The sequence below is a fragment of the Haemaphysalis longicornis genome, unplaced genomic scaffold (assembly GCF_048455015.1).
Source record: "Haemaphysalis longicornis isolate Haplotype H1 unplaced genomic scaffold, Haemaphysalis longicornis Haplotype H1 scaffold_6, whole genome shotgun sequence".
Taxonomy (NCBI): domain Eukaryota; kingdom Metazoa; phylum Arthropoda; class Arachnida; order Ixodida; family Ixodidae; genus Haemaphysalis; species Haemaphysalis longicornis.
The window spans coordinates 92265956-92280354 of record NW_027526407.1 but is presented as its reverse complement, the minus strand read 5'-3'; the positions used below and the strand labels follow the sequence as shown (position 1 = coordinate 92280354).

Here is a 14399-nt window from a genome sequence, read left to right as displayed (position 1 = left end):
GCCCGTCATGCGTTCGACGATGAAACGATTGGTTCATGAGACGAAGGAAATGCTGCGCCTGCCGCTGCATGCAGCTAAACTAGCCGGCCAAGTCGAGGCTCAGAGTCGCCGACACCAGAATCGACAAGTGCGTGCCGCTGAAGAGGGCATGCTGCGCCTTGCAGAGAGCGCAACAGAGAGTGGGAGTTAATCGACGAGATTGAGCCGAAATCACCAAGGTTAAGCACGTTTTTACGAAGGAACGTTAGTCATGCACTTCAATGCAGCGGTATGGCTACGAAGAACGATACTTTTGTCAACCTCAAGGTTTCTGAGAAAACTGCACAGCTGTACATCCTTGACCAGGACGAATGCTTCTTCAACTGCGAAGTTTCTGAGAAAACTGTACAGCTTTCCTGTGTAGTCGTACACCTCCATTAAGGTGGATGTCAAACTTTCCTTCATAGAGACTGGGAGTGTGTATCTACTTGCGTGCGGGTCGGTCAGCCATACTTCCCATCGTAATCTTTGGTGGGTGTGATGAAGTTGTCCAGCTGTATGCCGGATATTTCGATTGCGACTTGCTGGTACTGGCTGTCTACTTCTCACCTACCGGGCTCACCAAAGACGTATTGCCCTTTCTGCGCCCTTCATTAACCGTCCGTCTATCTACACCAGTGTTAGTAGAGGGTGTTTAAGGTTGATATCAATAGAAACAGGAATTTCTTGTTCTTGTCCTTGAGAACATGACCTGCCTTCGAGCCGTAACGGTTCTCAAGACTGCCTCAAACGTATAAAATACTTGCATATGCCTCGTCTACGAGAACCAGGCAGTGGCGCCGCAAGTCCTAGATATATTTCCCAGTTTTCTGACCACAATGCCTCCTTCGAGACAATCAAAGACTAAATTGAAAAAAAAAAAGCAATACGTCAAGAATAAACGTTACCTGTAAATATCAATTATATTTTGCGTAAAAGTTCTGGCCTCAAACTATTTTGCACAGACAAAACAAATAAACAGCGGCACTGAAATTGGGCATTAGGTAGTGTCGGAATCGTCAGCCACTTTTTTCGTTCTCTAAACACCAAATATACTTCTCCGTTTCAAAAAAAGTCCGAACTCCTTCCCTCGTCCCTACATTCACCTTTGAGGGTGCTGGCTTTTGGATCTGTGCAGGTGCAACGCAGTGGCACACGCTGGGAGTTTTTTTTTTGAGGATTAATCAGGCCTGTACTGAAATTACAGAGCCTGAGATAACCAATGAGCGCGAAAGAAAATAAAAAAAGCCTACATAAAGAAACAATTCTCAATAAACATCAGTTCCGTCAGGCTGTCTTGGGTGTTTTACACTACAGCTTTCCATTGTTATTTGCATTGTTTTCTTCGGGTGTTTTAGATTACGATAGATGGCACACATCGAACCTGCATAATTTTGGTGCGTATCGAGCGAAGAACAAACATTTTTTGGTATTACTGATATGCTGATAGCTTAATTAAGCCTTTTTTTGTCTGAAAGGAGTAGACGACGTGGCCCTACCACCCCAGCCTCTTCTGAGTACTAAGTGAACCACCAAGTCCCTCACTCTAAATTTTTAAGTGCGAATGCACTTCTTAAGCGACCCTGAATTACGCGTCCACCGCCGTCCGTCCGTCCGCACCACATACACACTTAGGGCGATTGGCCAAGAAGAGTTCCTAATTTCTTCAGCACATACCCACTTAGGGCGATTGGCGAAGAAGAATTCTTTCGCATCACCCGTGCATTCCCACTTCCCCATCGACGACTGCTGCTTCGCCAGGAGCGGAAGTCGGGGCGAGTACTGCGGCGTCTACCTCGTCGGTCACGTCTACGCGAACCTCGTGTCGCACGCCGTGTCCACCTCGCCGGTCAGGGACGAGTCGCCGTACAGTGCCGTCTACACCGACGCGTCCTCGGGCGACGGAATCGTGGTCGTCACCATCTACCTCGCGCCAAACATCTCGCGCGACGACGTCGTCGAATACGTGGACGCGGCGATGTAGAGTGTGGCCAGGGGCGTAAAGCCCTCGGACCCGGTCGTGGTGTGTGTGTGATCTCCTCGAACATACACTTTAATTCACCAAGATTTCCAGAGAACGACTAACGGGGTGTGTGAATCCCCACTTGATCACGCGGGGGTGTTAAATGCAACTAACGGGCGAATGCCAACACAGTTCAACATAACTCCCCCTCATAGCATCACCCGTGCAATCGCACTTCCCCAAGCTCCCCTTCGGGGAAAGGCGGGTGTTTTTTTTTTGTAAGCTACATATCCAATGATGGTCTCGATTCCGGAAACTGATGCGCCACAATGTTCTGTGCCTGCGTTATACTTGAAAAACGTCATATACATATCATTCACGACATAATGGTTGATAACAATATGACCTTCACTTTGAATTGTTGTGGTGGCACTGGCTATCACATTTAGGCGCAAAATAAATTTAAATAGACCCAAATTTGTCGAAAATGAAAGAAATTAGTGGTTCACCGTCGGATAACTTGAAAACGCATCTCACGTGATTTTTATTAAAGGGACACTGAAGTGAATTTGTCAAGCTCCCGTTTTTGCTTGGACTGCGTAAACTGGCTCAAATTAGCACACTTTTCATCGTTTATCCGGTTGACAAATCGGTAATTATTTTACAAAGCGCGAAAGAAGAAAAACTACCATGCGCGGTTTGCGGCGGCCGCACCAACTAAAGCTGTGACGTTAGGAGGAGCGGGCACCGTGATTGGACGATGCCCAAGGTGAGCAACCAAAAAAGGTTTGGTTTCGGTTCCGGTTCTGTAAAACACAACTGGTGGCGTTGTCGGATGGGCATTCTCAATAACTCAGTAATCATCGTACCGCGCTTCAGCCATGTTGTCAGCTGTGAAAATGCATAAAGATAAGCCTCCCAGGATGGCTTGGAATCGTAGCATTCACTAGCCGAGGCCTACGCAGTGCATGGACGCCCTCCGCGTACCCGCAGACGCCCAAATGTCATGAGCTTTTCCCCCATATTTGGAGCTTGCCTCACTCATGCCTGTACCGTAAAAAGCGTGTTCGCACCAGGCCAAGGGTTTGTTCATTCTGGCCTGTGCCCACTGCAGTCGGTGCTTATGGCAACAGCATGCCAACGAGAACTCGCTAGCGCGCCTGTGCCAGCCTGCGTGCGTTCTGTGAACTAGTTCGTGGAGCCATGAACGTTGCGGCCCAAAAAAAGGTGAAGTCAATGAAGAAAACATCGGCAGAAAATGAAAAAGTAAACTTACAAAAAAAAACCACGTACCCGCGAGGATTCGAACTCGTGACTTGCAAAACACTTGCGACAACACACCTAGCGCCCCAGACCACCAGGCCACGAGACCGGCTCAGCCGACCTTGGTAATATAAGGTATATATTGTACAACACGTTTACACTTTTATTTAATTTGGCATTTCAAGCAGCTTAGGTGACTATTTGTTGTATTGCGCTCGTGCAGTAAGCGTACCCCGAGTTTCCCCGAGCGCATGTTAGCGAGCGCGTCAGGGCGACCGCCTGGCACCCTCGAAGCGATTCGCCGGGCAAGACCTTCGCGCAGTGGCTTTAGGAAAAATAAAATAGCGAGCGCGCGTTAGCACATGACTCGCGGCGGCGACCGTGCGTCGTCGACCTTTGCGCGTGGTCTTACGCCACATGACGAGCTTCCGCTTTAGTCATCGTCGTCGGGTTGCCAAGGATGCGCCATGGGTGCGGAGCATCGAAGGCGATGACGACGTATCTGTCAAGCAATCCGTTCACAATTCACACGTGGAGTCGGCCACCGTACCAGCTGGCAAAGAAGTGGATGCCTGCCCAGGCAAGGACGCGCTACAAGAGGATTGGCCGTACGCGGCTATACCATCGGAAGGCGACGATGAGAGGGATGGCGACGATTGCTAATGGACATAACACGGTACATACCTATTGATCTCGGGTGTACAGTGCCGTCCAAAACGGCTCTGCACTGCTGGGGTCCTGCTACTACGCCTCTCCAGGAAACCGATGTTAGTGTGGGGAGGAACTGGGTCGACCCCCAGCTATACTGTGTTTGCAGGCTAGCGCCACAAGTGCAAGCTGCGGCAATTTTTCTTTACCCCTTGTTTTGGGTGAAGTTGGGAATTTTAAAACGAATTCGGAATGTTTCCGCAAGTTCCTAACATTATGAATGGAACATGTCCGACTACTACAACTCTCTCCTGAACATTGCAGACTTGGCTGCGCTTGGTTTTTTGTACTTTTAACCGGGACCTGAATTCATACTAACCATTATTGGTGTATTGAACGGTACAGTGCGGTACACTCTAGAAGGAATAGGGTGAGAGTGTGGCCTCCGCGAACGGTGAAGCGCGTCGCCGAGAAGTGGCGAGAATTGGAGACAGCCGGCACGTGCCCACTGGCCGCACGAGGCAGGAGGAGCAGCCTTGTCGTCTGTTATGGCGCTCGCCCCTGGAGGCCACCTCCCATCAAGAGTGAAAATTCTCAGCTCTCGCCAGCAGAGCGGCACAGCGGATCACCGTAGCAGACTACAGGGCTGCTTCTCCCGCCTCGGGCGGTCAGTGCGCATGTCCTGGGTGTATCCGATTCTTGCCACATCTCGGCGACGTCGCTTCTCGGAGCGCGGTGGCCAGGCGCTCGCCGTTATCCTTTAAGAGTGGACCGCACATTTCGTACTTATAAAGGGTGTAAAATAATAACTAATAGAACACATCGCTTTATGGGGATGCCATGATTTCATTTTGCTGTTGAAACTCAACATGTATGTACAGTTGGCCAAACATTTAACTACTGTGTGCGGGCGGCTATTTTTTTGTCTCATTACGGTCTTCAAAAGGAAAAACCTAGCTGACGGGCTTAGCTGAGAGGGGTTTCAGAGCGTACAACCTAATCGCCACCTGTTTGCGACTTGGCCTCCATCTTACAGTGCTGACGCACGAAAAGTCGCCTCTCGCGCACGCTTAAAGATTCGGCTGACTGTACCTTGCATTGTATTGTTGGTGGATTACCTGTTATAGTCCATTTTATTTGTGCACTTTGTTAACTACGACGTTAGTCGATCATCACGAGTCCATCTCCCGTCTATTGGCTTGCGTGGAGCTGTGGGCCTGTGCAGTAAGACTACATCTGATTTATGTTTGGTCAACTGGCAGGAAACCGACAGTGCGGTTTGTATATAGGGGGTGTGCTTTAGAAGACAACGCTCACATTGTTACCTGAATGGGTGGACAGTACGTCCGACGCCAGGAGAAATAATTAGCAATATTTTGACCGGAATTATTTCCTCAGTTTATCAAGCACTTAATGTGAACTAGATAATAGGGAGCTGACTGAACTGCAAAATGTATGCATACAATTTTAGTTAGACTTCGTATGACTTTATACCACCCTAGAAAAATGGCTGGGTGTTTGCTCTGACACAGCTAACGACTAATTTGAACAAATAATTTATATATGCGGATGTTTAGAAAAAAAGTTGTAGTTGGCCAACTACAAACAAAAAAGAGCGTACTACTGCACCGATAAAATTGAGGAAATTCATTTCAGATTATCGTCACAACGTGACAGTCTAGTATGAGTACAGAAGTTCTATCCGGTTGACATTTTGAGTTTGGACGAATGAATGGTGTCTAAAGCAAACGGGGGCAAAATAATTTTCTAATTCTTTCTTGTGCTTTACGTTTTCGGAAACCCTGTTCATGTCCAAAAATGCTATCTTAATTTGCAATGTAATAAATATAAGAAGTGATATATATGACAAGCACATGACGTCGATTTTGTCTTCCATTATTATTTGGTTTCGAGAGCTTGATTAGGGGGGCAATTTTCTATTTAAAGTTTATATAAAGGCTCCGGTGAATATCATACTGGCCTGATAATCTGGTCAATCCCTCTCGAGATCTATTAAGTAGATGAACAGAGACGTTTGTCGTAAACATTGAATGGAACTGAAATAAATGGTGAAATATAGCTTTACAGACCGGTGTGAGATAAGAGCGAGATCCTTTTAGGGCCTTGCTCGGAAACAATTCTGATCCCTAATGCACGAGCAAGGCTTGTGTAAGCAGGAGCTATATGCACGAGGATGTTTGTCTGACAATTCGCCTCGGTCTATTTTCTTCAGGGTGTTTTACTGAAAAAAAAGTAAGTAAAAAGAAGTAAATGTTTAACCTCTCAATTGTACGGGGTAACACCTTTTGCTATGTAGTACTGTGAAACTTAGCAGGAAGCTGAAACGGAAGTTTCTTTTTTGGTACTGGGTGAGCGATCGCAATGTAGGCCTGGTGTTACGGGTACTTGAAGATGCTCTGAAATTGTCAAATTTAAGGAATGTGTGGTTTTGCATTTAATGAATTCTAAACAAAATGTTATTTGCAAAATAACTCTCGTTCTATTTCCTCTTTTGTTCACCTTGCTTTTCTCTTCATGCTAGTCGCCATGAGTGTAAATAACTAAACCAAAGCACTCTTTCTTTCTAAAAATAGTTATGAAGTTAGCATATTTTACACATTTCTCACTAGGTTGAGCTTCACTTGTCCACAACAACAAAGTGCACGCTTCGTGTTCTATGTCCAACGAGCTGTCGTGATGTTAGTGGTGCGTGGTCGTCTCGCTGTCCTCGTCGCCTGGTCTATGTGCCTTGGAGACCGGTGCTTGCACCGATTTCTCTTCATTCGGATGAATCTTTTACGTGAACTTTCGCGGATAGGTTGATATCAATTCGGCCATACTTCAACAAGCTTTTCAAAACGAACGCATTTGTCGTTGAGGATACCCTGGGACGAAATACTGTAACACGTATGGTCGCAGGGTTATAGAGAGGGCGTAGCCTAGCAGGAATGAGAGCAACGCCAGCCACACACACAAAAAGACAAAAAAATGCTCCAATACGCTTAAATAACACAGCTTCCTTAACTACTGAAACTAGCGGCAATGTTTATATATTTTAATGTTGGTGGGCAAATTGACAACTTAGGCATAATTGAGACTGGACGTCAAGATATAAAGGCTATCTGCAGTGTTCTTTAAATAAAACTACAAGGTGCTTGATTTTCGCGATGGCAAATAAAATTACGCAGAGAAAAAAAACGAAGCTCGCGGCACACTCTCGTGGCAGTGTTTCTTTTTGAAATGTAATGGTAGGGTCCAGTAGGGGGCGCAAAGAACGCAACAGTGCAAAAAGTAACTGGAGCAAACGTAAGCCAATATGCTGGCTTTGAAACTACTGTGAAGCATAGCATTGCAATTAGGGCACGCCAGGCCGCTTCGCTGTTAACGTAACTATTCGCAACGTTAATCAAGTGAAGCATTGTTAATTTTCTGGCTTCCTTTCATCGGCCGCATTGTGCGCCAGTCGGTAGAAATTGTATTTCAAAGGCACTTTCTTCGTAAGGACACCAAAGTTTGGACCTGCGAGCTATGTTTCGTGGTTTGTAATACATTTTTATATTTTTTTGCACTTTTGTTACGCCTGTTTCACGAGCACCACTTCACTTCTGCTGCATTCCTCTCAAGAGATGAGTGGGTATCTGTGAGGAGGTAGCGGCAACTTTCAGTTTTCGAAAACCATTTCATCAAAGAAGACGGCAAATATCTATGGAGGCGCTATGTTCCACGGAAAAAAGAGGTAGAAGAGAAAGAGGATTCCGGGCAAGGAGGTGGTGTCATGGTGAACGGGGTGTTTCGGGCTTGCCTGCGGTGATCGTGACCAAGAGGGCAGCCTGCAGACCAGAAGGCGGCGTTCAACTATCGGGTGCGCGACCTTGGTTACCCTGCGACGGCCTAGAAGGCAACGGCCAGAGAACGACCGCAAAAACCAGCGCCCCACTTCCTACCCGTGTTCGAGAAAGTTCCGCCGGCGCGGCGACGAAGCTCCTGCCAGCCTGAACCCTCCTGAGGACCTCGTCCAACCTGTGAGACTGTAAAGGTTCTTCCTACTAGTCAGAACGTACTGATGCTTTTTATGGACAGTTGGTTTCGCTATCAGTTAGCAACCCTTCTTAGGTTTTTCCCTGCGTCTTTCTACCGCGCGTATTTCTGCCATACCCAACCTTATAAAGGGTTCCATCTTCAGTTTTCTTCCATGTTCCTGTGCCCTGTCCCATTATTCTCCCATCTATAACGCTGGGGATCGTTACGAGCCAGTATTCCATCACAGACGCCTGTATTTCATCACAGATGTGATGGAATACAGGCTCCTAACCATCCCCAGCATTATGGACGGGAGAATAAAGGGACATGGCACAGGAAGATGGAAGAAAACTGAAGATGGAACCCTTTATAAGGTTGGGTATGGCAGAAAGACGCGCGGTTGAAAGACGGAGGGAAAAAACTAAGGAGGGTTGCTAACTGATAGCGAAACCAACTGTCCATAAAAAGCATAAATCCGTTCTGGCAGAAGACAAGTAGGAAGAACCTTAACAGTCTCACAAGTTGAACGAGCTGCTCGGGAGGGTGCAGGCTGGCTGGAGCTTCGTCGGCGCACCAGCGGAGCTTTCTCAAACGTGTGCCGGACGTGGGGCGCTGGTTTGTGCTGTCGTTTCCTGGCCGTTGCCTTCTAGGCCGTCGCAGGGGAACCGCGGTCGCGCACCCGCTGGTTGAACGGCGGCGTCATGTCCGCAGTCTGCCCTTTTGCTCCTGATCACCACCGGGCAAGCCCGGAACAACCCCGTCTCCTTGCCCATAATTCTCTCTTCCCTACCTCTCTTTTTCATGCCACATAGCGCCTCCATAAAGATTGGCCGTCTTCTTTGACGAAATGGCCTTCCCAAACGGAAACGTACCGCTGCCTCCTCACAGTGTCCCATCAATTGTTGCCTCCGGGAACAAGTAAGGCCGTCAATGTGCCCAGCTGCCCTCAATCAAAAGAAATAAAACAGCTGTTTTTTGCGGTTTAAAAGCAATTTGCCGGGTTGTTCACGGTACTACGTCACATGTAATCAAGAGCGAGATTAATTTCAACGCGTCACTTTCCCGCAGTAAACAAGTACACATGAATCAAATACAAAGTTACTTATATACTCGCGTTACCAGTAATGTTTCACCAAAACCATTACGACCCTGGAAGTCACAGTCATTCCTGCATGCGCTTTAAAAGTCACTACACCTTTTAACGGCTTTCGTCCGAAACAACCCATTCCCATTTGAACCCATACCATTTGAACCCATTCCCCTAACGCCCTTCCCGTTTGACACATCCCGTGTGCGGCCGTTCCAAAAACGGCATTCCCGCTTGGGTGCCTCCTCTTTTAACCCGCTCACAAAACACCCTTCCCATTTGTACACGTATTGCTTCGACCTATTCGTTTTGGGAAAATATGCGTCAGCGTTTTTGAAAGTGTTCCCCAAAACGTGCATCCAGGGAACGGGTCATGCAGTATTGTAAAACATTCTATGCAGCAGTATACTTGTAATCGAGGATACGGCCGATATTTCTGGCCGATAAGTTTGCGTATGACTGCGGCGGATACTGGGTTGTTTATTTGTTTATTTATTTATTTACATATACTGCGAAGCCCTATTAGGGAATATTGCAGAAAGGGTGCATACATTGTGAAATGACAAGATTTATACAAAAGGTACTAAAGTCAGAAGTGAAATATTACATTAACGAGCCAGACAAAACTGACAGCAATTCATTTTAACACTACATAAGTACGATACCAATTATAACTATATATATACCACAGGACATCAATACCAAGTTTTTTTTTCTTTGAAGAAGGAAATGCTTTCACCTTTTTTGTTCGTCCTGATTCTGTACGGGATCAAAAACTTCTTTTCGTTCATTCATGGCCTTTCCCAGAAAAGAAACAATCGCGCTCTAGAAATATATTTCCAGTTACGGTGCTCCTAGCGGTGAAGACGGCGAAATAATATGTCAGTCCTTCAAGATTTCGCTGTAAAAAAGCGTGTAAACGGAACACCCTCATCGATGTGGGATCAAATCCCGAAAGGTGGACGTTTTTTTTATTATCAAGTGCACCCAACTGATAGTGCAACTACGGCAAGGACCCATTCTACAAAACTGCGTGCATTGCGGGTAATGAATCCCTGTGCTGGAAGTTCATGAAAAGTTCTTAATACAACTGGTCGTTCGGCAAAAAATATTTCGAGCATTATAAAGATGACTACCTAAATATATGCACTACCTTTTTTATGTACAACGTGCCCACCTATGCATTGCCTGTAAAAAGTACAAAAAAAAATATACTTTGGAGTGTTCTTAAAACCTGGATGGAAAATGTGCACGAACCATCATCTTCAAGAGAAAATTGACCTTTACACTTGAATAACCATTTTTCTGCAGATATTAGTGACACAGAAACTGACCGTTAGCCCAACATTAGAATAGATTGTAAAATCCACTGGCTTGACCCTTACTTTTCACCCATTTCACCCTTTCATAAAATACGTTTATCATTATGTAGATTGGGTAAATAAGCTCCGCAAGAACTTTTTCCAACGTATAAATAAAATTGCAGCATGATACTGCCCCTAATAAATTATAATTGTAGTCGATAAAAGACCAAACTTCGTTCTCGGCACCATACGAACGCTACAACTAGAATTGCGGCCGCGTCAATTGGTTCTCTTTCGTGAATTCCCTTCTTTTTCATTTCGGGTGGGGGATACATATAGACAGAAGTGCGTGTGACTTCGTATAAAAAACATTTTAATATTTTGAAACTTCCATGCAACCGTCAGGGCGCGAACCCACACCGCTGCCGGAGTACGCACGCAAGCAGCATGCTCGAGACCGCTCGACCGACGCAGAAGCAGACGGAAAACGGAAAGGTCCGGTTGCAGCTGTAATTCCCCAACGTTGCACCTGGTTGGACGTAAGGCAGCGACCTTCTTTTTTCTTTGACGCCACGAATCGTAAAACGGATCATTGAAATAAGGTTATGTAGATTAATAAGGCGTGTCTCTACTTTGGTCACGCCAGCCGTAACTTTTTTTACTGTGGAATATTTTTGACGTAACATCAATTTAATTGGGTGGCTCCGTCGGAAGTAAGTGTAATTTTTGACTTTGGGTTACGCTGGACAAAACAAAAAAAAATTCCGTTAAAGTGCTGTCGGACGTAACTTTAATTCCAAAAATCGCAATTCATCTCAGTCACCTTAGTCGAACTGGGTACGTTATTCCGGGAAGTGGGTAAATGTGGAAATACGAAACGCGAAAGGCGCTTTGTACCGGTTTGAACCGGGAGGCAACAAGTGGAAAGGTTGAAATGGGAACGGGTTCAAACGGGAACCTCCCATTTTAACCAGCTAACTCAACAGAACAAACTCTTGCCATAGGGTTTAATCAAAGAAAATGAAGGAAGGGAGGCTTGAAGAACGCGCAGTGGCTGCATCCCAGAAGCTTTCTCGATCTGGGTACAGGAACTCACAGCGGGGCACCCGAGTTTCACTTGTAGTACGTTCGCAGGGAAATGGTCGCTGGGGAATATTTACTCAGAACTGTGACGCAGAAAACAGAACGCGTGCTGGTGGCGGTGAACAGCGTGCACGTTTGCACCACCCCGGGCCCCATCAATGGTGTTTTTGTCGGTTGTAACAGCCAGTGTAGAAGCGGAATGAAAGAGGGGAGCAAGCACCGCCTAATGGAGTAACTGAGTATTCCGCTATTATTTGCAATTTATTTTGAGATGATAGTTACAAAGTGACTACACCCTTTCTGCAGTGATAACGCAGGTTAAGTGTTGAAGACAACGGTTTTGGCTTGTAAGCCTCAGACTTACTGTGGTCGTGCGTACCAGATTGGAAGCTGCGAAGTCTATAGCGGGTGATATATTACGCCAAAGAAACAGACAGCGTAAGATAGATGGATTCTAATGTGTTTTTGAATATGGCACGCACCGTTACGTAACGGTGGGTAAACCGTCCTTTATTAATTTATTGGGTAAGTACCGTGCGAAAACCTCTTGATCTCGCGGCTCACATTGTAATATGCCGACAGCAAAGCAACCGGATTCAGTCCCGCTTTCCAAAAAAAGAGACTTGCCCTTTTAGTATATTCTTTCTTCCGGCAGTAAGATAGCCGTGAATCCCAACTGAAGTTATTCAGAGGGACTAATTCCAACCAAAATGGGCTTCTTTTGTGCCCGAATACTGCAATGCTTTAAGCACCAGAGACATGAACCTTAAACGAGTCCTTGTAAGAAAGGTTTCAACATTTCAACTTTACAAAAAACGATAAACACAGGGCGAGATTTCAGAAACCAAGACCGTTCACGCAATAACCAAGCAATATTTTCCGGAGTTTCACACACATGCACAAGAGCTTCAGAGAGTAAAATGATTGGAAAGACTAATTTACGGCACTAACCGGAAGTCGTATGGAGCCACTTGCATGGCTTTGGTGTTTGTACGTGTAATCCTGATAGTCGCCATGTCCATATACACGTAGCCGTTGATAGAACACACCACACACCGATAGCAAGGCGATGCCGACGTGCTTCGCCACCAATGCTTCCACTCGTTCAAGCTTCCACATTGAATTTGTTGTTGTTGAGCCTTGATTGGTAAAGGGCAGGTCCAGGTTCTTAGAAAGAAGGGCAGAGTATTCCTCAAAAATTTGGACCGGAAGCAGCAACGGAAACATATCCGTCGTTCAAAGCCCGTGCTCCACCTCCTGCTGTGGCCGGCTGCACGATGTTTACACCGGTGCTCGCTTCGGGGCGTGGGCGCAGAGCGGGCCTTAAGGAGCTATTTTCAGCGGCGCTTCTCGGCTCCTCTTCCAAGTCGTTTTCTTACTTTTAGGACCCACACTACCACGCCTCAAAATGACCGCAAATATGACGTCACGAAGCGAAGCCGTTGCGTTTGGGAAACGTAGCGAAGTTGGCTGATACAGTCCGCGAAAGTTTCAATAACGAGGACCTGGTAGATTGCCAGCTGTATTGCCTGCCTTTTCTGCAATCCTGGTAGAAGTTCCTTTCAGGCAAGCAGTTTTACGCCGGCTGGCTGCTTGCGGCATTTTTGCGAGCACTTGAACCGCGGACTATTTAAACCTTGGTCAACTCTCGGTGTCGTCTTGCTAGCGTTCCGAGAATAAAACCTACGGTCTTTCAGCATTGTCCCACCGGTGTGAATGTATATTTGATTTTGAGGTTAGCTTACCGAAATTGATAGAAAATAAAAGAACTGCAGCTGCAATCCGAGCTATTCAAAGGCGCTCAGTGATCTGTTTCTGGTAACCGAACAGAAAAAGTTATGAGCCCATGGGATTGTGTAGCGGCTTGCATAGCACTGTGCTCTTTGTACGGATGTACGTGTTTTTTTAGGATGATTTGTATAGGTATTTGGCACAGAGAAACACATGTAAAATATTTCAAGTTGCACCAGATCTATTACCAAGAGTAAATGTACTTGAGTTTCGAGGCGCCAAAGCTTTGTTTATAAACAAAAATAAATAACCTATTTTCGGACCAATTTACCATATTGATTAAAAGTAATTTCTCTTGATGGGGGGGGGGGGGGGCTGCATCTGACATTTTCTGTTTAGAATGGCGTTTACTGAGCTTTATATCAAACGAATTTGAAGTTTTTTGGCAAACAGGAGCTTTGTAAAGCGGTTCTGCCAACGCAGCTGGTTGAATGTTTCTCCTCATCCAGAGGTAATGACGGGCCGCATGCTGTACCTTTTACCCACACAATAAAGTGAGTATCTGAAATGCAAAAATACGGGTCAATAAAATTCTAGTCATGAGCAAGAAGCGCTGCAAATAAAAAAGTTTCCTACGATGGCTTCATAAAAATGGCTTCTGAACGATTTTTCCGTTCACCTTCAACACCTATATCCCAAGGCAGAGTTATTTGGAAGGGAAAAGGCCATGTGTTTTTGTTATCTCCCTTAATCTATGAGTTTGGATATTGTAACGTGGTGGCACGAGAGGTGACACGAATCATGGCGAATAATGGTGAACGATCTATTTAAAGAATTTACATGGCGGCCATAAGATAGCGCGCTTCACGACCCAGCCCCTTCGTCGTCTTCTGACTGAGCACGGCAGTGTGGGACGTTGCCCGCCTATGTGCCTTGACATTTCCCCCTGGTCGAGGCAGCGGTGACGTGACGAATGCGATAAAGAGAACCGATGCAACCGAGTAAACAGTGAAGTACTTGCCACCACGCTGGACGATGTTTCCATGAATTATGCCTGGCCCAGCTATAGCGATGTCCGGAAGGCAGCGACGAAGCATCATGTGTACTCGGACCCACATCGGACGAGAAGGCTGGGGACACGACGTCATCGGCTCGTCTCCTCTGGTCTCAACTCGTCGCGGCTGGTATTCATTGGCTAGTCACGGGCTTCGGACAAAAGGCGGGGGACGTGGTCATTCGAGTGCTGGGGTTGAGAAGAAGAAGAAGACGAAGAAGAAGAAGA

At 46.2% G+C, this 14399-nt stretch overlaps 1 protein-coding gene across 2 annotated transcripts in view; it reads right to left on the bottom strand.

Moving 5' to 3' along the window:
• Nucleotides 1–12551, bottom strand: part of LOC144141029 (uncharacterized) — a 124610-nt gene extending 112059 nt beyond the window's left edge. Inside the window, exon 1 of one of the 2 annotated variants that reach the window (XM_077672526.1) lies at nt 12338–12551. In XM_077672526.1, coding sequence (XP_077528652.1) covers nt 12338–12408 — 71 coding nt within the window. In that variant the 5' untranslated portion in view covers nt 12409–12551. The remainder of the gene's footprint in view (nt 1–12337) is intronic. The other variant, XM_077672527.1, reaches the window with a different exon arrangement.
• Between the last annotated feature and the right edge of the window lie 1848 nt (nt 12552–14399).